At 38.3% G+C, this 26299-nt stretch overlaps 2 protein-coding genes and 1 pseudogene across 2 annotated transcripts; all 3 read left to right on the top strand.

Annotated features, from left to right (window-relative positions):
* Positions 1-3753: 3753 nt before the first annotated feature.
* LOC121049182 lies at positions 3754-4958 on the top strand (annotated as a pseudogene).
* A 14881-nt stretch (positions 4959-19839) lies between these two features.
* Positions 19840-20325, top strand: LOC121049180 (TMV resistance protein N-like). The gene has a single exon (XM_040505797.1). It carries the CDS (start codon positions 19840-19842, stop codon positions 20323-20325), a length of 486 nt encoding a protein of 161 aa, XP_040361731.1.
* Positions 20326-20940: 615 nt separating this feature from the next.
* Positions 20941-23743, top strand: LOC112164200 (disease resistance protein RPV1). The gene is made up of 5 exons (XM_040505793.1): positions 20941-21906; positions 22132-22476; positions 22584-22777; positions 22919-23255; positions 23561-23743. Exons 1-5 carry the CDS (start codon positions 20941-20943, stop codon positions 23741-23743), a joined length of 2025 nt encoding a protein of 674 aa, XP_040361727.1.
* The last annotated feature ends 2556 nt before the right edge of the window (positions 23744-26299 follow it).

Here is a 26299-nt window from a genome sequence, read left to right as displayed (position 1 = left end):
GTTAACACAGTAATTTGTATGTGATCAAATTCAAAAGATTGTACACCTTGCAACTAAAAGCTTCAGTTTATTTATATGTGATTCGAGTGGTGATTTAAAGTATGTTGATAGAAGCTGCTTGTTTCTAGTTGACAGGTTAGATGAAAGCTCAATGCTAGCTATCAGTTGAGTGACGAGCCCAGATTTCTCTATTGTAGTTAGGTACCTTCAAATATGTTTAGGGTTTAGGGATAGGGTTTAGGGTTTAGGGTTGAGGGTTTTGGTGTAGTGTATGAACATCGTCAATTATTTGGCTCTTTATGCATTCTTCTGTGTTCTTGCTTTCCCTTCACTATTCAAATTATTTGTGATGCTTATTTCTTTCTTTTCAAGAATTTAGGCATGTAGAAAGTACAGCACACATCTGAAAGCTCTGTTTGGCCCCCTTGTTAGAGATTATCAAACTTAAATCTAGCTATTAGAGTTTTTCTCATTGAATTTCTGTTTTGTACATTTTCATTTAGATGAGTTTAGTTTTCTATTGTAGGTACTGTATGTATCATGCTCTTCTGCTGCAGTATGTGCTACTTACGAAGCTTCACAATAACCTTGGAGGTCATGCAAGTCAGAATATAGTGCACAAGATGCTTGATAAAATGGCACATGCATGAAGATTTTGTTGATGTCAAAGGATATTGTATCAGCTTTTGATTCATGTATAGCTACTTCAACATGATGAATTTCTACTTGTGCTGATAGATATGACATACAACAATTATCAGCTTTGATTCATGCATGCATGGGTCTAGCTAGACTAGGAATGCTTTCTTTGTTTGTTTGATAGTTTAATTATCTAGTTTGGATGTTTGGTTGTACTTGACAAACGCAACTCATATAGTTACACTAATTATATGGATCAATGTGGCTTTATATGTACTGTTCATTCGGTAAAATATATTGTTCATTTGATGAGGCAATCTCAGTTGTCCAAGGTTTAGTCATACAACACAATGCAGAATAATATGTTGTCTGATTGTAAAAGGATTCAAAACTAAGGCTTCTCGTACAACAGTTACTAGATGTTAGCCAATTCGATTACAATATTCACACCACAGTTAAAACAATATAGCTGTTGTGTGAACTAACAACCAACAACAGAAAATAACATTCTGTTGTGTGAGATTCATAACACACAACAGAAATAAAATTATCTCTATTGTCTGAATCAATTAACAGACAACAAATAATTTCATTGTAGTTGTCTATTACTTATCTCAGACAACAAAGAACAAATTATATATGTTGTGTGTTATGAATCTTAGACAACAAATAAACAATATAGCTGTTGTGTGTTATGAATCTCAGACAACAAAGAAATCATAACTGTTGTGTGTTATGAATCTCAGACAACAACTAAATTTCATTTTCTGTTGTCTGAATAGCCATGTCAATGCCGAGGCATCCCCGCGCATGCTATGCCAAGCACATGCCTGCGCAGAATTCACACAACAGAAATAATTATCTTTTGAGGAAATGAATATTGCATAACGGTGAAATCACCGTTGTGTGATTTTTCAATCACACAAAACTTGTTTAGACCACAGTGAGGCTGGTCATCATACAACACAAAATGTCTGTCGTCTGATTAACTTATTGTAGTAGTGTAGACCCTTTTGAGATTCGTAAATTAAAGGGTAGTTTTGCGGAAGCTTTCTCCAGACAAGAACGCAATTCCACCGCCGACATGGAAGAGGTGCAAAGCTGGAGGTCTTCTCTAACTAGAGTCACCAACTTATCTAGCTGGGATTCGAGAAATTATGAGTAATTTTCTTCTTACTCTTGATCAGATTTAGATTCCAACTTTCCTAGTTTGATCTATTTTTGCAAATACTAAGCAACACACGCCTCGAAAAAAAAAATGTCTTACTTGTGCAACTCTAGTTCCCATCTTTTGTAAAATAACCCAACTCGTGGGGTAGATTTTCCTGAGAAATTGGGTGGCCCCGCCCACCCCCCCATCCCCCGCAAACAAAAAGAAACTCTTCCAACTCTCAAGCAGTAGAGATGGCAATTGGGCAAGTTGGGGATGGAGATCACAATACTATCCCCATCACCAAGTTCATTTTTTGCCTCATCCCCTCCCCAATTCCCAATAAAGATTATCGGGGATTTCTCATTCCTATCAGGTATAAGACCACCATACCTGTCCCGATCTCTTATAAGAATTTTAGTAATTACACATTTTTTCTCTTATTTTCTTGAAAAATTAAAATCAAAGTAACATAAAGTCCTAATTTTTAAATACATTCTTTAATTAAAAAAGAAAGAAGAGAAACTATTGTTGGGACGGGTTTGGGGATGGGTATTGCAATATCATCCCTGCCCCATCTCCGATTTAATAAAATAGAGATCAAGGATCCCCATTCCCATTCCCCAATTGTCCCAAAATTCCTCCCCGATTAAGATCGGAGATCCAATGGAGACCCACCCCCGATGTGAATATTTGTCATCCCTATTAAGGTAACGTGTGCAATTATAAATATGATGCGCGTTCTCTGACTTCTTCGAGCAATTGAAAGCCGAGGAAGGAACAAATCTCGACTGAGGGTCAATTGCTTGGAGAGAAGAACTTTCAGGTTGTTCAATGAATGTTGTTCAATGGATGAGTCGCGAATGGTGATTGGTAGCCGAACAAATAAGTTACTCATAGTGCAAAAGTGTAGAGTACAATAATAAAAGAGTGAGGAAGTAAACTCTAGATTAAGTGTAGAAAGATAAAGAACAATAAAGTAAATTGCGATAAAGTAAATGAGCGGTAATCTAAAGAGCAGAAAAGTAAAGAGCAATCAATAAAGTTCAAGAAAGTACACAAGAAAGGCTAAAAAATGAATGCTAAAGAGTAAACAGCTTGAGGAAACAACTATTATAAAAAAGCATTGTAATGGAAATAATTGAAATCATACTAGGTACAAGGAACATGACTTGAACTAGTATAGCTAACAACTAATGAAGAAACATTTAAACTAATCTGGAGGTAAGAAAAATGAAAGCAAACCCATGATGGAGTTTTTGAAGTGGTTCAGTCCTTCGACGCAGCTGCCTTTGTTTCAATCTAATTGAAGGCGGTTTAATTATTGCATTAGAACTCTTCCACAAATAACAACATAGTTATCATCTAACACGTGGCTTATCAATTTTCATGCACCAATCTTCCAACCCCTCCTTATACCAGTTGTTAGACATGATTAACAACGTTACTAAACACGTAATAGCTTAGAAGAGTCCTATCCTAATTAATCCATGATCAACTTGCTTTGGAGAGTTTGCATGATCACCAATGACTTTAGCTTCATTGTCCTTGCTTGTTGTATGGAATTCTTATCATGTCAAGAAGCTAATTTTCCTCCAACAATTCTAGTTGGAACATGTCTCTTCTTATGAAGATAATCATGCTAATAATTAAATAAATTATTACTAATTATCATAATTGTTGAGTTAGAGGTTGGCAATCCGGGTGTAAACAATAAGGAAAAAAAAAACAACAACAACAAAGTTTCGATAGCGGTTGACTCATTTACAATAGTGCATGTTTCTCAAATTTTGCAGGGATGATGCATCATGATGATATTGTAGAAGATGTTTTCAGTAAGTTGACAGAGATCTCATCAAGTAAAGACGATGGCCTTGTTGGAATGGCTTCTCATATGAATGAAATGAATTCACTGCTATGTGTTGGGGTAGATGATGTTCGCTAGCTATGTCGGAATATGGGGAATGGGTGGTATAGGGAAAACAACCAGCGCAAGAACTGTTTATGATAATATCGCTTCTGAATTTGAATGTTGTTGCTTTCTTAAAAATGTGAAGGGAGCTTTCCTCAACAAGAATGGTGCAGCGAGCGGGCATGCAAGAAGAACTTCTATCTAGAATCTTGAAGGGAAAAAGTGGGTGTTAACGTTTGGATCCGTTGGGATCTCTAGTTAGCTTTAGAGAGAGATAGAGAGAGAGAGAGAGAGTGACACAAGCGAAGTATAGTGGTTCACCTCCCGCCTTAGCGGGAGACTACGTCCACTTGAAAGCTTATACTAGTGTGTTGAGCCTTGCGGCCCAAGTGCATTACAAAGTGTGTAATGGAGTGGAGATGGAATGGTGTTTAAGTGGGAGGAGGCATTCCTTTTATAGGTGAAGGAATGCTTCTCCTTTACATTTTCTTAGATGTGGGACAAGAACCCACTATTCTAGTCTAGAAAGCCTATTTGTGAGGGCATGTTGGCAAGGCCGGGAAGGTGGCTTCCCGGCGACGGATTTGCGACTTCCGGATACCGTGGCGTAGCTTGAACATAGGGCTACACGATGGATGTCGCGGTTGGGCCTTGCCATGTCTCGTGGATGTCCCAAAGTGGGTGTTACTTATGCTTGGTGATGTAGTAAATACTCCATATTGTTGGAGGTATGTACAGTGGGAATCTAGGCACTTTGGGTTCCAAGATGACCAAGATGATAATGGATAGGCTATGTAAGAAGAGGGTGCTTATTGTTCTTGATGATGTGGACAGTTTGGACCAAATTGAAACATTACTTGGAAGGAAACCTTCTCATTTGGTGGGGGAAGTAGAATCATAATAACAACTAGAGATAAACACTTGCTAGGTAGAGATGAGATATACGAGCCCAAGTTATTAGGTGGTGATGAAGCTCTTAAACTCTTTAGGCAGTAGGCTTTCAGAATAAACGAACCATCAGAAGAGTACGATCATCTCTCAAGGCATGCCATACGATATGCTCATGGTCTGCCTTTAGCACTCAAAGTCTTGGGAGCTTTTCTTGATAACAAAAGTTTGCGTGAGTGGGAAGATGAGTTTGAGAAAATCAAGAAAAATCCGCACAAGGGAATCCAAGGTGTGCTGAGGACAAGCTTTGATGGACTAGATGGTTCACAAAAGAACATATATATTTCTAGATATTGCTTGTTTCTTTAGAGGAATGAGCACTACAAGGGAAGACCCCTTTAGAGACAAGAGTATAGGCGACGCAAGTCATATGCGTCACTAATAACTATTATGGGTGGCATAATGGGAGATTTATTTCAACAAAGTAAGGAGTCGGATTGCTTTAGACACAAGTATGAATGCAGAGCTTGAAATAGGTTAGTGTCAGTACATGCTGGAAAAAATTGAATTTCTCACCCAAAGAAGACATGTTGGTGCAGAAAAAGCTCGAAAATTGAACCAAATAAAGACTAAAAAATTGGGGGGTGCATTTTGTTTTTGTTTGTTTAGTGCCTCTTTTTTATTTTTTATTATTATTTTTTTTTAAAAGGTTTGGAACCCAGCTTAACTGAGAGGCTCAGCCCTACATCCGGAATTATTATTAATAAGGACTAAATTCAGTTTTTCCTCTCCAACTTTGGGCAAACATCAATTTGATTCCTGACATTTTTTTTTAATCATGATGGTCCTTGCACTTTTATTTTTCATCACGCACGTCCAAAATTTAAATTTGGATCAAAAGATGACATCACAAGCTGAGCTGGCCCCTACATGGGGGCCCACTTTTCAGATTTTAGAAGGGCAAAATGGACATTTCTAAATTAATCTAATTTTCTCTATTTTCTTCTCTCTCTCTCTCTCTCTCTCTCTCTCTCTCGGGTTCACACCTCACACGCTCCCACTATCCCCTGAAATTCTCCATCAAACTCGGGTAGACGGCGGCGCTTGCAGATGTTTCACCAAAGCTGGAACCGCACCGCCTGCAACGATGACGTTCACTACGTCCTCTACCAGCAAACGTCTCGACTGGAGCTTCACCAGCAGCACTCCCAAACCGAAATGGTCGGCCCCCAAATCTTCTCTCCACACCCAAAACCTATTCTTTCTGGGCACATCCAAATCACAAGCCTCCCAAAAGAACAGACTTCCCAACAGATAACGAAACCAACAGATCAAGTCTCTGTGATTGTTTACCTGAGGATGGATCAAAGATCTGCGCCGGCGATCGGAAGGGAAGCGATCGGAGGTCAGGAGTGCCCCACCTGCAGGCATAACCGCTGCTGCTAGGGCTCTCTGGCCCGTCGGCCTCCAGCTCCGATTTGGTCCTCGCCCACAGAATACCACCACCTCCATCACACCCCAAACCCTCACTCGATTCTTTTACTTTGCAATCTGGTTGGGCTTCGGGTTGAAGTTTTCTTCCCCGGAGCTCGACTCGGAGGTCATGGAGAAACTAACCGGGGGTGACATTTCATGGAATTGAGTGAATGTGAGAAATTAAGGCTTTAATCGGGTTTGGGGAGATAGAGAGAAGGTTGTGCCTACGCCAACGATTCTGATCGAGGAGGAGGACGAGGAGCGAGACGGCGTGGTATGGAGCTTCAGATCGAAGGGAGGTGGAGGTGGAAGTGGCAGAAGGGTTTTCGTGGTTGTCGATCTAGAGAGGAAGAACAGAGAGAGAGAGAGAGAGAGAGAGAGAGAGAGAGAGAGAGAGAGAGAGAGAGAGAGAGAGAGAGAGAGAGAGAGAGAGAGAGAGAGAGAGAAGAAAATAGAGAAAATTAGAGAAAAAAAATTAGAAATTAGATTAATTTAGAAATGTCCACTTTGCTCTTCTAAAATCTAAAAAGTGGGCCCCCATATCGGGGCCAGCTCAGCTTGTGACGTCATCTTTCGATCCAAATTTAAATTTTGGGATGAAAAATAAAAGTGCAAGGACCATCATGATTAAAAAAAAAGGTCAGAGACCAAACTGATGTTTGTCCCAAAGTTGGAGGGGGCAAACTGAATTTAGTCCTTCTTAATAATAGAAGGACTATTATACAGCATAGGTGAAACGAATTCCAAAAGATGATCTTGATGCTCAGAGCTATTTAGTACGATTTGCATTAACCTTTTGTTTTTTTTTTAAACGGGGTTTAGAACCCAGCTTAACTGGGAGGCTCAGCCCCATGTCTGAAATTATTATTGATAATAGAAGGACTATTATACAACATAGGTGAAACGAATTCCAAAAGAAGGTCTTGATGCTCAAAGCTGTTTAGTACTATTTGCATTAACAAAGAGGATAGAAGCAAATATCATATGGAACACTAATTTGGGATAAAAAAAAAAAAACGGATGGTTGGAAATGCAGATTCAGCCTTCATATGCAGGAAACCAACATTAATTGGACTTTAGGTAATCAATTTGTCGAGCTTTGTTGTACCAAGGTTTCTAGGTTTCTCGGGACAAGAGATATAAATCATTTGTAACATTTTTATGTGCCTTTTCTGAAATACTTGTGTGAATATGTTCAACAAAATAGAGTTGTATTTTTTTAGAGATAGAAATTGATGTCATTGAAATCAATAGTTGGCAACAACCAATAGCTAGAGTCAAGCTGCATTTACAACAAGATAGCCGGCAAGCAAAGCGGAAACCCTATTCTAAGCAAAACAAACTCTGTACAATTCTATGATGAGCTCACTTTAATAAGCGAACTTAGAAGAAAAGAAACTCCATGTCTTATAGGGCAAAATCATCTTCTAACTCCCTATTAGCCAAGCACACAATTGTGGTACTAACAGAAAGCCACTTCCTATCCAACAAATATGAGCAAATCTTTACTCATAAGTCGCTTGAAAGCCAATCTTCTTTCAGGTACTTACCAACTCCTATAGAAGCCATGAACTAAAACGCTTGGACATGGACCATAAATCAGCCTAAAACACCCAAGAAGGTCCAGCTCTTGGGCCAAGCCCACCCGCACCACTAAGTGATAACTGAGGGTGGCAAAGCACCCTCCTTAACAACCCAGAGAGCAGGCCCAACCAAACCAACCTTGAAGCCAAGCCCACAAGCCCAGGCCCAAGTCCAGTCCAACCTAGCAGGAGCCTAGATCCTCATCTGCCACTCTGCCTCCACCACCGCCATCAATTCCGGCAGCCTTCCTGCCCACATCATCAAACCATCCTACCGACGTCTGATTCAGCACAGCTAGCAGGAGAGCACCAAACTCTGAGCCGCCGCCTCAAAGCCGCCACCCTTGAAGAAACCTTGACTCATAACCTGATCCTCAACCACCTAAACGAAGCCCAAATCGAAGCAATTAGAACCAATCCGCTACCGTAGAACAACACCACCCGAGCAACCGCCGGCACAAATAGTATACACCTAAGCACCGCCATCGTCAACCACCGCGATCAGAGCCAACAATCAAAGACTGGATCGAACCCAAAAATGAACGGTCAAAGAGGCCTCCAATCTAGAAACCTCTTGCCGCAATCCACGATCGACGCTGAAGCCTGCCTTGTGTCGTCGCCGTACCTCATCGCTCCACAGACACAGCCTTGCCTTAGGGAAGAGTGCCGCCGCCAATCCAAACCTAGGTTTCAAAGCCAAGGTCACTCCAAGAAGCGCGAAGACGCCTAAAAAGATATCCCCATCAATATTTTTACAAAACAGAGTTGTATTGCTTTAGGCACGATTATGAAATGCATGCAAAGAATGAAACAGGCAAGTACCAGTGAAAGGTTCATAAAACTGAAATTTACAATCTAATTTGCATGGGTAGATGTAAGCAATTTTTCAATGTTAGAGAATTTTTTCATGATATGATCATATGAAGTATCATATATTTGAATATCTGAAAGTGTACATGGGTAGATGTAAGCAATTTTTCAATGTTAGAGAATTTTTTCATGATATGATCATATAAAGTATCATATATTTGAATATCTGAAAGTGTACAGGGAACAAACCTCTTAAACCCTTTAAGCTCTGTCTCTTATCCGACGAACCAATGCCCACTGTAAATATTTTCAGCAAATTATATATCTTTCTCATCGAATTGCGTCGTACGTCGGGACAAGTATTTCAGCAAATGTGACAAGTGTGCAGTTTTTGGTAGTTTCGCTGAAACATGTGAAAACATCAAGGACGAAATCCAATCCAGGAATAGAAATGTCCTAGCATATCCTAATTTGATTGAAACTAAGACTACTAATCTTTTACATAAAGATTATAGTAAGGGTGATTCTAATTGGACCTCTAAATTTAATATTTGAACTTCCAACTTTTTTCAATTATTAATAGACTTTGTCAAGTCATATGAAAAGACAACTAAGGACAAAGAGAGAAAAATGGAAGAAGAAAAAAAATACTCTTCTTACCTCCCTAAATATAACATCCAATTAAATTGTTTTTTTATTTCTTCCGGAATTTCCTTATATTGCCATATAGTTTTATAATTTACCTAAAATAATTAAGTAAAAATAATAATTTCTATACATGGCCCATCATTTAATACAAAAATAAATTCAAAATAATCTGATTTAGAATTTCCTTAAACTAAATTCATTGAATATTATGATATAGTTATTACTCGATCTTCCAACCCAAAACACTTGAAATCCTTCTTTTAGCAAATTCAAAAGGATTTCAGCAATATGTCAAGATCAAGAACCTTTGATTAATTTTGGTGGATGAGAGACCTACTCATAAGAGAGCAATATCATGTGATTTTGATTTATTCTTTTTCTCATGGTTGAAGATAGAGATAAAAAGTAGAGTAACAAATTGTTGTATCTCATATTCAAGGGTGTTTTGGTAAAAATAAGGAGGTCTACTTAGCTTTTCAAGTATTCTAAAAAGTAAATTAGAGGTGTACTAAATATGAGAGGTCCAAATAGCAAATTTGGAGGTCCAACTAGAACCACCCTTAGGCCACATTTGGTTCGCGAAAAGGAAGTATCAGGAAAGGAAACTTGTTCCTTTCCTGCGTTTGGGATGCAAAAGGAAAGAAAATCGTTTCCTGAAAGAAGAGAAAATAAGAGGGAAAGTGGTTCTTTCCAAATCTCAAATGAATCACTTTCTTCCCTTCTTTCCTTGCATTTATTACTCACAACATATTATTTTATTACATTATTTACAAACTTTTTAACAACTTTCCTGATAACTTTCCTTACGTTACCAAACATCAGAATGAAAAATTGTTGGGAAATTTCATTTCCCTTCCCATGGAAAAGATAAAGGAATTATTTTCCTTTCCGTGAACGAAACGAGGCCTTATAGTAATCATTTTTTTCTCTACTCTTGACCATTTACCCAATTTGGGCCCAATAAATGTCGACTTACTCCATTAAAAGATTTGTGTGCCCACTTAACCAATTTAAATATAGAAAAACAAACTATAGTAATCATCGAACAAACTACGTCTATGGTTGACTTTTTTAGCTTGTAGATTCTGATGTTTTTTCTTTACATCTTGATAATGGAAGCTTTCAGCGCACCACAATTGAGCGCATTGGCAAAGGAAGTTTTCACACAAAATTATCTCTTTGTAGGGTAATGTTATAGTTTGCTAGGCTCCTTGATTAAGCGAGGTTCAATGTCTTAAGCAAATGGTCCATGATTCCCTTTTTCTGGGATATTTGTAAGTGTCGTTCAGGCCTGCGATTCTCAATGAAATCTTCATTTACTCAAAAAAAAAAAAAAAACAAAAAAAAGATTTGTGTGCTCACTTACCCAATTTAAATATAGAAAAACAAGTTTGCCTTTTAAATAATTAAAAAGTCATTGAAGACCCCGCTGGACTCTGGTAACTGGCCTCCAGAATCCCATCACCGATCACCGGAGGTTTCCAAAGAGGTCGCCAGAGACTTTTATTACCCCCCAATAAATTTTTATAAAGTTTATTGGGGGGCAGTAAAATGTTTATTGGGGGACAATAAAATAGGACGCGGGACTCTGGTCACCGGTCCGAAGGTTGTCGGAAGTTCGCAAAGAGGTCGACGGAGACTTTTGTTAACCCCCAATAAATTTTTATTGGGAGGCAATAAAAAGTTTATTACGGGGCAATAAAGTTTAATTGGGGGCAATAAAGTCTGGTGAAGTCTCTCTCTCTCTAAGTGACAAAGGGAGAGAGGGCAAAATTTTCTCAAAAATAAACAAAAATTAATAAAAAAATAACTTAATTGGGTATTAAGGCAAAAAATATGTAATTTGTTGGGTAAGTGAGCAATGTTATAAGATGTTTAGGTAAATGGGGTTAGTGTAGCTCAAATTTGGGTAAATGGATATTTTTTCTAAATTAATAACGAGTTTAGTGTCACTTAGACTCATAACACATCATGTAGCAGCAATTACGTACTTATCATATCAAACTATGTCAACTCGTAGAGAAAGAGAAGCACTTGCACCAAGAAGAAGAAGAAGAAGAATGACATTAGGACAAAGACTAAGGCCCAGTTTGGTATTGCTTTAGGAACCTACTTTTGGTCCAAAAGTGCTTCTGGAGGAAAGTGAGGTTGTTTGGTAAACTTTAAAATTGTTGCTTTTGGGCAGAAGCGCTTCTTTGGGCAGCTGGAAATCAAAACCTACTAAAAGTAGCTTTTGAAAATGGCTTTTGGGGAACTCGGCTGAAAACACGGAAGCATTAATGAAGTTAAACCAACTACCTATTTTATCCTCGTCCTTTTCTAATCGATCGAAATACAACAGAACCAACAATAAGCATACATCCACAACCCATTCCATTTCTGCACCGAGCAAAACAGTCTCAATACGCATGGAGTATGAGAATGAAATTTACCTTTACTATGTTAATAACAATTATTGCTACTATGTGTAGCTTCGAACACAATCACTAAACAGGATGGTTTCTAACTTCGAAGCCAACATTCTGCTACCCTCCAATTCCACTCAGGTTTGCACTCCACTACATAGATTCTGAAATTGAGCACTACCAAGCACGGGTTCTTGCTCTAGGATGATCATCAACGTCGAAATCAAACCATGAAGCCTAGAAAAATGTTGTGCACAGTGAGCTCCGTTGGCACCGAAAACAACTAAAAATCTCATTCTATCATAACTCATGCGAAATCAAAAATTATGTGTACTATCATGTAGAGCGTGAAGAGAAGATCAATTTATATACCTCAAGCATCGACAACAGTGACCGGAGTCCCCGGAAAAGCTTCAACATTTCAAGCTTCGAATCTCTCTCCAAGATCCTTGCATGGACGATCCATCACCATAGACGTGTCAGCGCTGAGAAGAGGAGTCGAACGCCGGTAGTGTGCTGCCAGGATATGGCCGGATGGAGGAGTTCCGGCTGAATCTCATTTTCGGGTCGGGTCGCGGGTCAAAGGCTCTGATCCCTTCCCGAGCCTTCTAGATCGATCTAATCTGGTCCATCCCCTTTTAAACAACATCTAACGGCCAAAATCAGTCGGTGGAGAAAGTGAACAGCTTAGATCGCTCCACCTAATTTTCTATTTTCCTTTGATAATTTCTTTAATCCCCAAAACTTCCAAAATTCGTAAAAATTAGCTCGGATATCAGAAAAATTCTCCGAAAATTCTCATGGACTTGTTGTGTCGTGTACGTTACTCTCAAACCCTTAAATCAAGAATTTCTCTCAGTGAAAAATTCTGAAAATAATTTCCGAGCACCATTAATAATTTTCGAGATCGTAAATAAATAATTATTAAATGATCTCAATTAAGCTCAATAAATTTTCTGGGGCTCACATGTCTTGTTCTATAGAAAGATTGGGTCTACTGCCTGCTGTGGGAGTTGTGGTTTCAGGGAAGAGTATGCTATTCATTGTTTGCAGGACTGTAAAGTAGCTACTGATGTATGGAAAAATACTTTCTTGGTGGATGTCTGCAAAGAACAAAATTTCATGGAGCTTTTTAATCGTGTTGCAACTGTGGCTAAAGATTGGGAGCTAGAATGGTTTGCAGTGATTGCTTGGTTTTTATGCCAAAATAGAAATTGCAGAGTTCATGGGAAGAATGTCTCACAAGCCCTTGAGTTAATTAACAAGGTTGTTGCTTGGTTTGATTTTAATAGTATAGTACAAAAAAGAGACGATGAGATGAGTAATGTGCCTAGTGTATTGACATGTATGACCATTTTGGTAATTATACTTAGCCAAATCACTTTTGTCTTGCAACTTACCAAACACTTAGAAATTGCTTTTTGTTCTCACAGCACTTTTAAAAACAGTTTACCAAACACTCAGCTGCTTCTTCTCACAACAAGTTTGGAAGTGCTTACTCTCACAGCAAGTTCGGAAGTGCTTCTTCTCATGGCACAGCAATCTCAAACTAAGCCATTGCTATGCTGTGAGCGGAAACACTTTCAAATTTGCTGTGAAAGGAAGCACTTCCGATTTTGTTGTGACACGAAGCAACTGAGTGTTTGGTAAACCGTTTTTGAAAGTGCTGTGAGGACGAAAAGCAATTTCAGAGTGTTTAGTAACCAGTGAGTGAAAAGTTCTTTGATGGTTTATAATTACTAAAGGACATAAATGTTGAAAATACCCAAATAAATACCACTAAAATAAAAAAGATTATGTTCATCTCATTCTTCTTATATTTTCTTTTGATTTTTCCTTTTGTTTCTTTGAAGCACATTTTTCTATTGATTTTTCCTTTTTTTTTTTTTTTTGGAGTGCAGTGCATTTCTCATTAAGGGACCAGCCCAAAGAAACAACAAATTACCAAAAAAAAAAAACATTAAATAAGCTTAGAAACAAGAATCGAACAGTAAACAAAAATAGAAGAAGACCATTATCTCTCCTCATCCACAACGATCAGGGCAGAAGGAAGAAAAGCCAAATAGCATATTTCATCTTCATCCGGTTGATTTTTCCTCGTGATCTACCTTTCCACTCCTTTTCTTTACTCAATTTCATTTACCCATTCTCGTTTCCCCTCTTTTTTTCACTTTCTCTCTCTTCACTCTCATGAATTCTGCATCTATGCTTTGTTTTGGGTTCTGAAATTTAACCATGGTGAGATGCTGATGCTGTGATGATTATGTCGAGTTTGTTCCCAGATAGGAAGGGGAATTTGAGTCGACTTTTAATCTTGCAAGTGCCATTATGAGTTTCTTTTCTGGGAATTTTGAGATGGTTTTTCTGGGTTTCAATTCAATGTTGATGAGCTTTTGAGATATGGAGATGGGTCTGAGTCTACTTTGTTGATTGATCTCGAGAATTTGGGATTATGGGTCAGATGTTTTACCTCTTCAAAATTGGGGGATGTTGCTCTCTTGAATTTTAGTGAAGAGGAAGAGAAAGAGGCGGAGGTGTTGTAGATGAGGCTGTCAAGATCTTTGTAGAGGGAAGAGTGCGAGAGAGAAGGATGTAAAAGTGAGAAAAACATGAGGACAATTCGGATATTCATCAAAATTTCATTTAATCTTCCACGTCCGGAGTTGATTCCTGTAGAAGTTGAAATCAAAAGCTACGAATTGTAGCTTCTTCAATTCGGTAGTTGGGAGAAGCACTTCGGGTCAGAAGCTGATCCTCCATGGTTTACCAAACACCACCAAACAATATCAGAAGCGGTCAAAACCAGTTTCAAAATCAGTGACAAACTGAGCCTAAGAAGGATTCATGCGCTCATTATGTTCCTTCCTTGCTTTGGTGTTTATGGCACTGCTGTTTTTCATTTGCACCTTATTACTTAACGCATTTACTTAATTTTTTTGAATAAACACATTTACCTAAATAATGGTGGTTTGTATCTTGCATCCACTTGATTGTTGTTTACATGTTCTAGTTATTATTTACTAGAAAAAGAACTCTTATGTGGTTGATGGTCTTAATTACTTATTCTCTATGTACTTCATGTTTTCGATTACTTTGTATTTCAAGAATTGAGAACCAAATTTGCTTCGTCTGTTCATTCAATCTTTGTACTTCAGCCAGGGATTTGTTTCCATGTTAGGCTGTATAGGCAAAAGTAATGATTAAGCACTTCGGGAGTTGAAGCTCTGGTGTATGGATTATCCTGGCAATGACTGTGTAAAGTCGTACGAATATTAATGAATATTCATTCCCCTAAAAAAAAGAAATATGCGGGACAGCACCAGGCTTATAATTTGATAGCTACTTCATTTAATTTGTTGTTGCAGCGAGTGTCAAAAGTTTAAACTGACTCTCGAATTATCATGCATTGAACCCCAAATTGCTTATACATTAGGAATATGAAGTTTGGTTTTTACAAGATTTGGTATTTTGGTTATTGATTTATGAGTAATGCCAGGTGAATTTCCTTTTTAGGTACTACTTCATTCCACCTTATGTGGCAAAACGTCCAACTTATCCCAGTATTCTTTAGATGATGTGATTGTGACACATCAGATGTCATATACGGTAAGATGCAAGTGATACCCAAAAAAGTGGTTCACCTAGCATTATTCTTGATTTATTGGAAAGCAACAGTTCTTATGAGAACTTGGTAGATGCTACCAAGCATTCCTATATATAAAATCCTTCAAGTTCTTTTCTCTCCTCTTTCTTGCGACTATATACGTACTGGTAAATCTTGATCATTTAAAAAAGTGTGCAATCTGTTGCTCATCTCGATTTTGATGTAGAAAAAGAACAGGTGTCATCTGTAACGCATGGAATTGGGCCGGGCTGTAGAAATTGGGCCGATATGTGCTCATCCTGATGAGTTGCACGAGTATTGCCAAATGCCAACCATTGGAACTCGTTGGGTGCATGCTTGACTTGGACTCTCCTTTACGGTGCGTTTGGATGAGAAAATTATAAAATCCGTAGGAATTTATAAATGATGGAATCTTTAACTCCATCAATCTAAAATTCCATTAATTGCAATTTCTATTGTTTGGTTGCATCTATTTAGGATTTGAAATGTGTAATAAATTAGTAAAGTTTAAAACAAATAAAAAGATAAAATAGTAAAAAGTCTTGTTTTGGAAATAAAAATTGAATACTTCAAAGAAATTCGTAAATGACACCTATTTTGGTGGAAATTGAAGTGAGGAATTTAAATAAGGGCAATGATATGGGGCCTCAATGAGGCCTAAGATTTGTGGCCTCCAATCCTAGGTGTCATGCCATGTAAGTAAATACAAATTTTATTTTCAATTCCACATAATATATCTTGACACATCATATTATGGTAACACCAACTTTACCCTTTTACATTTCCTTTTAGATGTTAGGGGGTGAATCAATTACATTAATAAATTTAATTAGATGACCAAAAAAATATCAGCTATTAATTATGTATTAATTTAATAGATATGTCTATAGATTCTTTGACCAATATTTTTCTTCATTTAGTTAAATTTTTTTCCTTTAATTTTCTTTCCAAATGGTATTAATATATTGAATTATGTGCCAAGAAATAGACGTTTAACTTTTCTTTCCAAATATTGTTTAATTTCATCCAAAAAAAAAATAGCATTAATAAATTGAATTTGAAAAATACTTATGGCTAAATTAAGAGGTAAGAAAAAATTGCCACATTAGCAGCCATGAATTAATATCTACAATCTAGATATAAGGGAAAAACAAACAAAAAATAATGAATTTAAATCTAACGTTTAAACCCTACCTACATAAAGAGAAAACAATGAACAAAAGAATATATACAATCATATGAATATGTATTTTTCACATTATATTTCTAAAATTTGCAGGAACCCAACAAAGGTTGAATTCATATACATGTGTTATTCAAATCTATCAATCGAACGTACGAGCAAATCTATTGACTGAATTACATGAATTTTTTTGCACTCTCGATTGATGTTGTTTAAATCTAAGAATGAGTGTAATGAAAAGAAAAAAAAAAAAACCAATTTTTTTTCTTTAGAAAAAAATCCAAAATAATTTAGAGTCATTAGATTTTGAAATGATAAGATTGTCTTTTTCTCAAGAATTACATAGCATGATTTGACAAATAGGTGTTAGGGGGTGAATCAATTACATTAATAAATTTAATTAGATGACCAAAAAAATATCAGCTATTAATTATGTATTAATTTAATAGATATGTCTATAGATTCTTTGACCAATATTTTTCTTCATTTAGTTAAATTTTTTTCCTTTAATTTTCTTTCCAAATGGTATTAATATATTGAATTATGTGCCAAGAAATAGACGTTTAACTTTGGGGAGTGAAATTTGCACCCCCTTTATTACAATCCGCACCCCCTTCCTAATTTTTTAACATTTTCTGATGCCATCTTACATGTGTTTCCCATATTACCCTTCTTCTCCAACCATTTTTCCTCAGTCTCTCTCTCTCTCTATCTCTGTGTCTCAAAACTCTCACTCCTCCCTCCCTCCCTCCCTCCCTCCCTCTCTATCTCCTACTCTAGTCTCCGGCGATGGACACCAAACCGAGTCGCTAAAGCTGGCCTGCGATAGAGAGATTCCTGCTCAGCTGCAGAAGACGGACCCTGCCGCGGCGGATCGTTGACCCGAGTGCTCCTACCGGCGACCCGATTCCATCTTCGCCATCCGGCCACGACACGACAGCGGACCACCATCAATCGACGCGTCTCTTCATCGTCGACCTGTTGGTGGTCTCGGATCATCCATGCACTGGTTGTAGAGAGAGAGTCGAAGACCCGAAGTTCACGATCCTCTGACGGTTTCTGGGCAAGTTCCAGCGACTCTGGCGTCCGGCCCCCCACTACGGCGCACAGGCACGGTTCTCTTCTTCTCAACGTCGCCGTCACACTTCTGGTGGTAGTTCGTTCAATTGTCGACTGTGGAGGAAGAATCGACGACGACTGCAAGAATCCTACTCTCAAGAACATCCCTCAAGAATTTCAATCACTTCCTTCATCCTCCTATCCACGATTCCTCATCCTCCTCTCAATTCCTCCGAAGCCTATGCTCCCTCGTTTCCCGACAATTCAATTCCCGCCATGCCAAGAAGCCTCATCCTGGGTATTCCAGGAGCATGGTCTCTGCCTCAAGCTACAATCTAGACGAGAATCTGATCTTGGGTCTCGATACCCGTGTTCCGGCGACCATTATCACCGGCTTTCTCGGTTCCGGAAAGGTGGGGTTTGGTTTCTCTGCTTCTCATTGTCTTTTTTCAATTTGGGTTTTGATCAGTTTTGTTGTTTATGATGTTGCAGACTATATTGCTCAATCATATACTAACATCTCAACATGGAAAGCGGATTGCGGTCATAGAAAATGAGGCATCTCTTACTCTGTTTTGTTTTCCCTATACACTTCAACACACCCATCAAGAAATATGAAGCATTAAGCATCAGCTTGTTAACTTATTCAGAATATTTTGTGGAATAATTTCCATGTCGGTGGTTGCAATAAATTTTGTTTCCTGGAAGCTGAGTTAGTAATTTTTACGGGAAATGCAGTTTAGATTTTGTTTGTTTTTGAAAGTGAGTCAGGATTTTTGAAGGTCTTTGGTTGTGAAGATAACTATTTTGTTTGGATGCTGAGAAATCGAAGGAAAAGAAATTAAATGAAAGTTCTGATATCAAATGAAAACAAGTTGGGAAAATTATTGGTATAATTGGTTTTCAGTTTTGATGGAGTTTTGATGGATGGGTGTTTTCATTGTTTCGGCCGTCATCGTCGTTCACTGTGCTTGGCGATCGGTCTGTGTCACTGTGCTTCTAATGCTTTGGCCCCCTCTCCGATTGCTGCAGAAGCTTAGGCTCTGCAACTGGTCTGTTCTCTCTTTGCACAGCAGGTTTGAGAGGATGAGATGCAACTTTGAGTTGGTTGGAGAAGAAGGGTAATATGGGAAACACATGTAAGAGGGCATCAGAAAATGTTAAAAAATTAGAAAGGGGGTGCAGATTGTAATAAGATGGGTGCAAATTTCACTCCCCTTAACTTTTCTTTCCAAATATTGTTTAATTTCATCCAAAAAAAAATAGCATTAATAAATTGAATTTGAAAAATACTTATGGCTAAATTAAGAGGTAAGAAAAAATTGCCACATTAGCAGCCATGAATTAATATCTACAATCTAGATATAAGGGAAAAACAAACAAAAAATAATGAATTTAAATCTAACGTTTAAACCCTACCTACATAAAGAGAAAACAATGAACAAAAGAATATATACAATCATATGAATATGTATTTTTCACATTATATTTCTAAAATTTGCAGGAACCCAACAAAGGTTGAATTCATATACATGTGTTATGCAAATCTATCAATCGAACGTACGAGCAAATCTATTGACTGAATTACATGAATTTTTTTGCACTCTCGATTGATGTTGTTTAAATCTAAGAATGAGTGTAATGAAAAGAAAAAAAAAAAACCAATTTTTTTTTTCTTTAGAAAAAATCCAAAATAATTTAGAGTCATTAGATTTTGAAATGATAAGATTGTCTTTTTCTCAAGAATTACATAGCATGATTTGACAAATAGGTGATGTGTGTGGATGACATGGCATGACACCTAAGATTGAGGCCACAAATCTTAGGCCTCATTGAGGCCACAAATTATTTTCCTTTAAGTAACCAATTCCTTCATTTTTTTTCCACAGAGAAATTTAAAATTTCCAATCTGATAACGCCAAACGAGGGAATTGACTTCTAGGAATTATGAAATCCTCACTTTCAATTAAATTCCATCATTTTTTCCCTCATCCAAACACACTCTTAGCGACATCATATCCCCAATTTCCTAGCCAGCAATCTGATCGATTTTCAGTTCATATCTTTCCTCATCGTCTTTCTTGTGTTGTGCCTGTTAATTAATGGCTGCTTCTTCGTCTGCATCATCTGGAGGCAGTTTCAAATACGACTTTTCCATCGATTTCATCAAATTATGCATGCCCAGCCAGGGTGGCCCGATTCGGTCAGGAAGAGATTCACATAGAGACTATCGATTTCTGTCTGTTAGCTAGCAGGGGCGGGCTTTCCTATGGTAGTCCTCTGACTGTCCGTCCCCTCGCATCTTGATTTGGCTCTACTTGTATGTAGCGGCATCCCCTATTTTTTTCAATCCCGTGGAACTTCATATCCCCCAACAACTGCAAATCAGAAAATCGAGTACTTCTTCATTCCTAGTCCATTATTGATCAGCTTATTCAGTCTCCCTTGTGCTTGTTAATTAATGGCTGGTGCTTCCTCATCGTCTGGAAGCAGTCGGAAATACGACGTTTTCCTCAATTTCAGGGGCGAAGACACACGTAGGCGTTTCGTCTGCCATCTATACGAAGCTCTGAAACACAAAGCACTCGACACCTTCATAGATTCCGAAGAGCTTAGAAAAGGCGACGACCTTTCGGAGCTACTCGAAGTCATTCAACACTCGAGGCTTTCGATTGTAGTTTTCTCTGAAAACTATGCCTCTTCCACATGGTGCTTAAAAGAACTCGTCCAGATCCTGGAGTGTATGGATAGGCAGAGGCAGATTGTGGTGCCCATTTTCTATGAAGTAGATCCCTCCGATTGTCGCAAACTGAAGGGTAGTTTTGCAGAAGCGTTTGCAAAATATGAACGTGATTCCCAAGCCAACATAGAAGAGGTGGAGAGCTGGAAGGCTGGTTTAACCAGAGCCATCGGTTTATCTGGCTGGGTCTCCAAAAACTATGAGTAATATTCTTCAAATTCTTTCATAATTAGTCTATTTGTTTCCTGCTGAAGATTAATTATTTTCTTGAAGTTTCCTGCTCATACTTTATGATTTTTTTTTTTTCATGATCAAGTCGTAATGATGTTTATAATTATTCATAGTGTTCATATAATTAAGTCTTGAACTCTTGGTATATTACTGAGGTAAGTCAGGTAACATATATAACCTCTGGCCTGATCTTTCGTCATAGAATGAAATCAAGAGGAATTTAACTGATTTGTGCATTAAAAGTTCACACTATCTTCAAGTACAGAAGAATTGCAGGACTCATCCTGAGCTCAACTAATATCGCAGTGATAAAATCACTCTTTGTCCAGTTTTTAGTTTAATTGGATTTAATCTGTGCTTTTATCCTTCAACTATTTGGTTGATTTTTAATAGACCATGCTTCAAATTAATGTCTCCCACTTCCATATTGTTATTTATTTATTTATTTTCTAATTTCACAGAGATGATTTCAAGCTTATCGAGAGCATTGTAGAAGACATCTTAAAGAAATTGATCCACATCTCAGTAAGTAAAACTGATGGCTTGGTTGGAATGGACTCTCACATAAATAAAATTGATTCGCTATTAGAAATGGGGATGGATGATTTTCGCATTGTTGGAATCTGGGGAATGGGCGGTATCGGCAAGTCAACCATCGCTAGAGCTGTTTATGACAAAATCAGTCCTCAATTTGAACATAAGTGCTTTCTTGATAATGTGAAGGAGGGTTTCCTCGCAAAAAATGGTGCAGTACAAATGGTTGAAGAACTTTTATCTAGAATTTTGAAGGTAAAAGATGGACGCACTTTGGTTGGAGGCCTGAATATTATAAGGGAAAGACTAGGTAAGAAAAAAATTATTCTTGTTCTTGATGATGTGGACAATCTAGACCAAATTGAAACCTTGATTGGAAAGAAACCTTCATTTGGTGGTGGGAGTAGAATCATTATAACCACTAGAGATAAAAAATTACTAGCTGGATTTTTGATATACAAGCCCAAGTTATTCACTACTGAAAAAGCTCTTGAACTCTTTAGCCAGTATGCTTTCAGAACAAACAAAAACTCAGTGTGTTACAATGCTATCTCAAGACGTGCTGTAGAATATGCGCATGGTCTTCCTTTAGCACTCAAAGTCTTGGGAGCTTTGCTTGATAACAGAACTATACAGGAGTGGGAATATGAGTTGGAGAAGATAAAGAAAAACCCAATCACGTTTCTTGATAATAACATTGGACGTGTGCTTTGGGCAAGCTATGATGGATTGGATGAATATCAGAAGAACATATTTCTAGATATTGCATGTTTCTTTAAGACGAAGCACAAAGATTTTGTAACAAAGTTTCATGAAAGTTGTGGCTTTTTCCCTCATAATGGACTAAGAGTTTTGGTAGAAAGATCTCTTGTAACTGTCTCAATTTGTGGTGAACTAGAGATGCATGATTTGATACAGGAAGTGGGCAAGGACATCGTCCACCGAGAATCTACTAAGGATCCGGGAAGGTGTAGTAGATTATGGGGTTATGAAAATGTTCTCCAAGTGTTAGCTCAAAATACGGTAAGAATGTAAGATCATGATCTCCGTTTTCATATCTTAGATCTATACATAATATTTAGTAGAAAAAGTTCAACTTTTCAACCAAAATCATATTTTTTCAATGAGTTTATATATGATAAATATATATATATATATATATATATATATCTGCATCATATTGTTAATTAAGCTAGCTTCTGGACATTTATTACTCACTCTTTGTAATTTCCACGATTGGTTATGCAGGTTACGGAAGCAGTTGAAGGCATAATCCTAGACTTAACAAAGTTAAAAGAGGTATACGTAAATGATGAAGCTTTTGTTAGCATGAGGAGACTAAGGCTACTCCAGCTTTCTGAAAATTATCATAAAGATGGATATGTTTATGGAAGTGCATGGATGCGAGGAGCAGATTATGAACCCTGTGTACAATACGTGAGTAAGAACTTAAAGTTTCTTTTGAATGAGTTGAGAGTTCTTGTGTGGCATGGATACCCACTAAAGTCTTTACCAATTGACTTTCTACCAAAAAATCTTATTTACGTTGACATGTGTTATAGTCATATCGAACAACTATGGGAAGAAACTAAGGTACGTAAAACCATGCATCATGAATGTGTCATGTCTTCATTAATATAATTTAGTTCTCATATCTCTCATTTCTTTAATGTATGTTTTTCCTTTGTTGTTTTTTACAGCCTTTGCAAAACTTGACATACATCAATTTAAGTGGCTCAAAGTATCTAATCAAAACCCCCGACTTCACTGAGGCAACAAATCTCGAGAAATTGAATCTTGCGGACTGTACAAGTTTATTGGAGGTTCACCCATCCATTTCAGCTCTTAAAAGCCTAGTTGAGTTGTACCTAGACGGCTGCTCAAATCTCAAGAAGTTCCCAAATATATCCGGAAATATGAAGGAGTTGAGAAAACTTTACTTAGATGAGACTGCAATTATAGAAATGCCCTCGTCAATTAATGATCTTTCCGGGCTGCATGCTTTGAGCCTCGCTGGTTGCAGAGAACTCAGGAGTCTTCCGAGCAGCATTCACATGAAATCTCTGGAATATGTTTGTCTATCTGGCTGCTCGAAACTTACGGAGTTTCCAGAGATTTCAGAAGTAATGAAGGTGCTAAGGGTGCTTAGATTAGACGGGACAGCAATTAAAGAACTACCCTCATCTATTAATAACCTTACTGGGCTTGAGGAGTTGAGTATGAGAAACTGCAGAAGCCTTGTCTGTCTTCCCGACAATATCTGCAATTTGGCATGCCTTCATTATCTCAATCTGACTGAGTGCTCTAACCTTTCAAAGTTGCCTGAGAACTTTGGGAATTTGACATTCTTGGGTAGAAAGGAGAAATATGCGGTGACAGCCTTACATAGATATTATGAACTCTGTCTTGGACTAGAGGGAGGTGATGAGGAAGACAGATGCATTGAACTGGAGGGAAGTGGAATAAAACAACTTCCATTTTCTATCTCGTGTATGGAATCATTATCATGTAATGGATGTAAAGAAATGACGGCGCCCTTTTCCTCGTGGCCAACATGGAACCACCAAAATCCTACGTACTCTCTTCTGGGTAAACTTAATTTAAGCGACTGCAATCTCTTGGAATTATCGGATGGTATTGCTCATTTATCTTCATTGGAAACATTAATACTGCGCAGAAACAAGAATTTGGAAAGTTTACCTGCAGCAATGAATCGCTTGGGTTGTTTAGAACGGCTCTATCTGGAAGGTTGCAAGAGACTGAAATCAATACCAGAGCTTTCATCAAGTATATTAGAAATAAAGGCCGAGAATTGCACATCTTTGGAGACAGTTTCAACACCACAGCTTCCGTGTGGTGAACAGATTTTCTTCAGATTTTTTAATTGCTTCAAGCTGGTGAATACCAATCTATTTATAGATAATGTGGAAACTGCTACTGATAATCAGGTTTATGCCCTCTCTCAGAAAGAATGCACATACACATACAAACACCCCAATTTTCTAATTTTGTTTAACTCTCTGATTTCAATGTGTAGGAGAATGATTCTGTTTTTGGTCGTTATTACCATATGACTATGTCTCTTCCTGGAAGTGATATTCCAGATTGGTTCAACCATCAGAGTAGAGGGTCTTCCGTAACTGTGCAGTTACCACCCAATTGGCTCGCAAACAAGTTTCTGGGGTTCGCTATATGCGCCATCAGTAACTTGCGGGGTGCTGATAATAGAAAAAATCTTACATCTGCTTCCTGTTGCTGTACCTTACAAGCAAATGATGGTCAGGACAATTTCTCCTATTTTCCTTTGTTCCATTTTCTAGATGGAACGGACGTGCCCCTTGAGTCGGATCATATGTTCCTCGGATATACAAATTCCCGAACTTTAAGAGAGTCGTCCTGTAAACGCAAATACACTGAGGCCAGATTTAGGATAGTGGTAGGGCCTGATTCAACGACATTGGAAGATTGCACTTGGATCAAAAGTTGCGGGGTTCGGTTATTCCCCATGAGTCCACCATTCTCTGTGGACCTTATTTGCAATTTGGAAAATAGAGAAACAGAGATAAGTAGTAGTGCTCAGGAGGGAACACTAGAGAGAGGGAAAGAGAAGATGGCGGTGGAGGTGCAAGAAGAGGGGGAGGAGTGCTCAGGAGGTCCCATATGCTGCTTCTCGTTGAGTGGGTGCACTATTTCGTTGAGAAAGAGAAGAGAGAGAAAAATAGGAAGAGGGATAGGGCGTCAGAGGAAGCGGATGTCTCAGGGGAAGGGGAACTCCTCACATTGTCTCTCTAGGTATCTATCATCATTACAACTTTCCATATATACTCCATTTGAAATTTGATTATTCTTTGTGTCTTGGCTTTTTTCTTCTTCTTGTTTAAGTATAATGTATTTGAGAGAGATTGATGAGAGAGATGTGTTCTTATTATTGAGAATAGGAGCCCTATATATAGGGATTACAAAGTGCTAGTTCTAATGTTACAAGGAATACCAATCCGTGTAGGATTGGGAAATCTAGAACCTTCTCTCCTATTGCTACTCCTAGTTTGATAAGGCACACTAAATCGATATTCCTTCAACACTCCCCCTTGTGCCGCTTCAAACTTGGTGGTGACGCTTCATCCGTTGCCTCGTTAAAAACCTTGCCAGGTAACAAAAAACCCTGTGGGATAAAAATAACCCTGGTCGAAGGACAAAAAGAGCACAACACGTCCTTCACTCTTCGAGATCGAACATGTAGACATCATAACTCCCCCTGATGTCGATATCTCCCCCTGATTGCTATAATCGTGGGAGTTCGGATAACTTTCTCAATCCGATGCTCTTCACATGTTTCTCGAAGGTGGATTTAGGTAACGACTTAGTGAATAAGTCCGCTACATTATCCTCTGATCGGATTTGATTCACTTCAATCTTTAGAAGTGATTGTTGTTGCTGATTATAAAAGAACTTAGGCGATATATGCTTGGTGTTGTCGCCCTTGATGAAACCTAACTTCATTTGTTCAATACAAGCTGCATTATCCTCATAAATGCATGTAGGTTCATTTGTGGTAGACTTCAAACCACAACTTCCTTGAATGTGTCGAATTACAGACCTTAGCCATACACATTCACGTACAGCTTCATGTAGAGCAATAATCTCTGCATGATTTGAGGAAGTAGCAACAAGGGTCTGTTTTGTAGACCTCCAAGATATCGCAGTGCTTCCCATGGTAAAGACATAACCAGTTTGGGAGCGACCTTTGTGAGGGTCAGAGAGGTACCCTGCATCAGCAAAACCCATCAAGACATCATTGTCGTTTTGATGGAGGGAGATAGGAGAACGCCGGCCACCATGAGCGATGGCGGCGCCGGCGGCGGCAACATGGCCGGCGGCCATTCCATGGACGGGGGCGTTTTGCCTTTTGGGGTCCAATCCCAATTTTCCGTCATTCCTTTTCTCTCTGTAGGGATAGAATAGGCCCATATCAATCGTACCTCTTAGGTATCGAAAGATTGTCTTTATACCAATCCAATGGCGGCGTGTTGGCGCAGAGCTATGTCGAGCTAACAAGTTCACTGCGAATGAGATATCCGGTCTTGTGCATTGAGCTAAGTACAATAATGCGCCTATTGCACTCAAATAGGGCACCTCGGCCTCTAATGGTTCTTCGTCCTCATCCCTTGGACGAAACGGATCTTTTCCGGGCTCAAGACTACGGCCGATCATGGGAGTACTCGTAGGCTTTGCTTTATCTTCATTAAAGCGCCTTAGGATTTTCTGAGTATATGCAGACTGATGGATCAAGATTCCATCACTACGGTGCTCGAGTTCTAAACCGAGACAAAACCGTGTTTTCCCAAGATCTTTCATCTCAAATTTGGATTTCAAGTATTTAGCAGTTTCCTTCAACTCATCTAGAGTTCCAATTAGG

This window comes from Rosa chinensis, chromosome 1, assembly GCF_002994745.2.
Source record: "Rosa chinensis cultivar Old Blush chromosome 1, RchiOBHm-V2, whole genome shotgun sequence".
NCBI lineage: Eukaryota > Viridiplantae > Streptophyta > Magnoliopsida > Rosales > Rosaceae > Rosa > Rosa chinensis.
Note: the sequence above shows the minus strand (reverse complement) of the source record. Positions and strands in the feature narration are given on the sequence as shown.

Bases quoted from the DNA above. Each gene is read 5' to 3' on its own strand.
- LOC121049180 (XM_040505797.1), top strand. From the start codon at position 19,840: ATGGCTGGTGCTTCCTCATCGTCTGGAAGCAGTCGGAAATACGACGTT.
- LOC112164200 (XM_040505793.1), top strand. From the start codon at position 20,941: ATGGGGATGGATGATTTTCGCATTGTTGGAATCTGGGGAATGGGCGGT. The intron at 21,907-22,131 runs GTAAGAATGTAA...TTGGTTATGCAG, and splicing joins AAGTGTTAGCTCAAAATACG to GTTACGGAAGCAGTTGAAGG. The intron at 22,477-22,583 runs GTACGTAAAACC...TGTTTTTTACAG, and splicing joins AACTATGGGAAGAAACTAAG to CCTTTGCAAAACTTGACATA.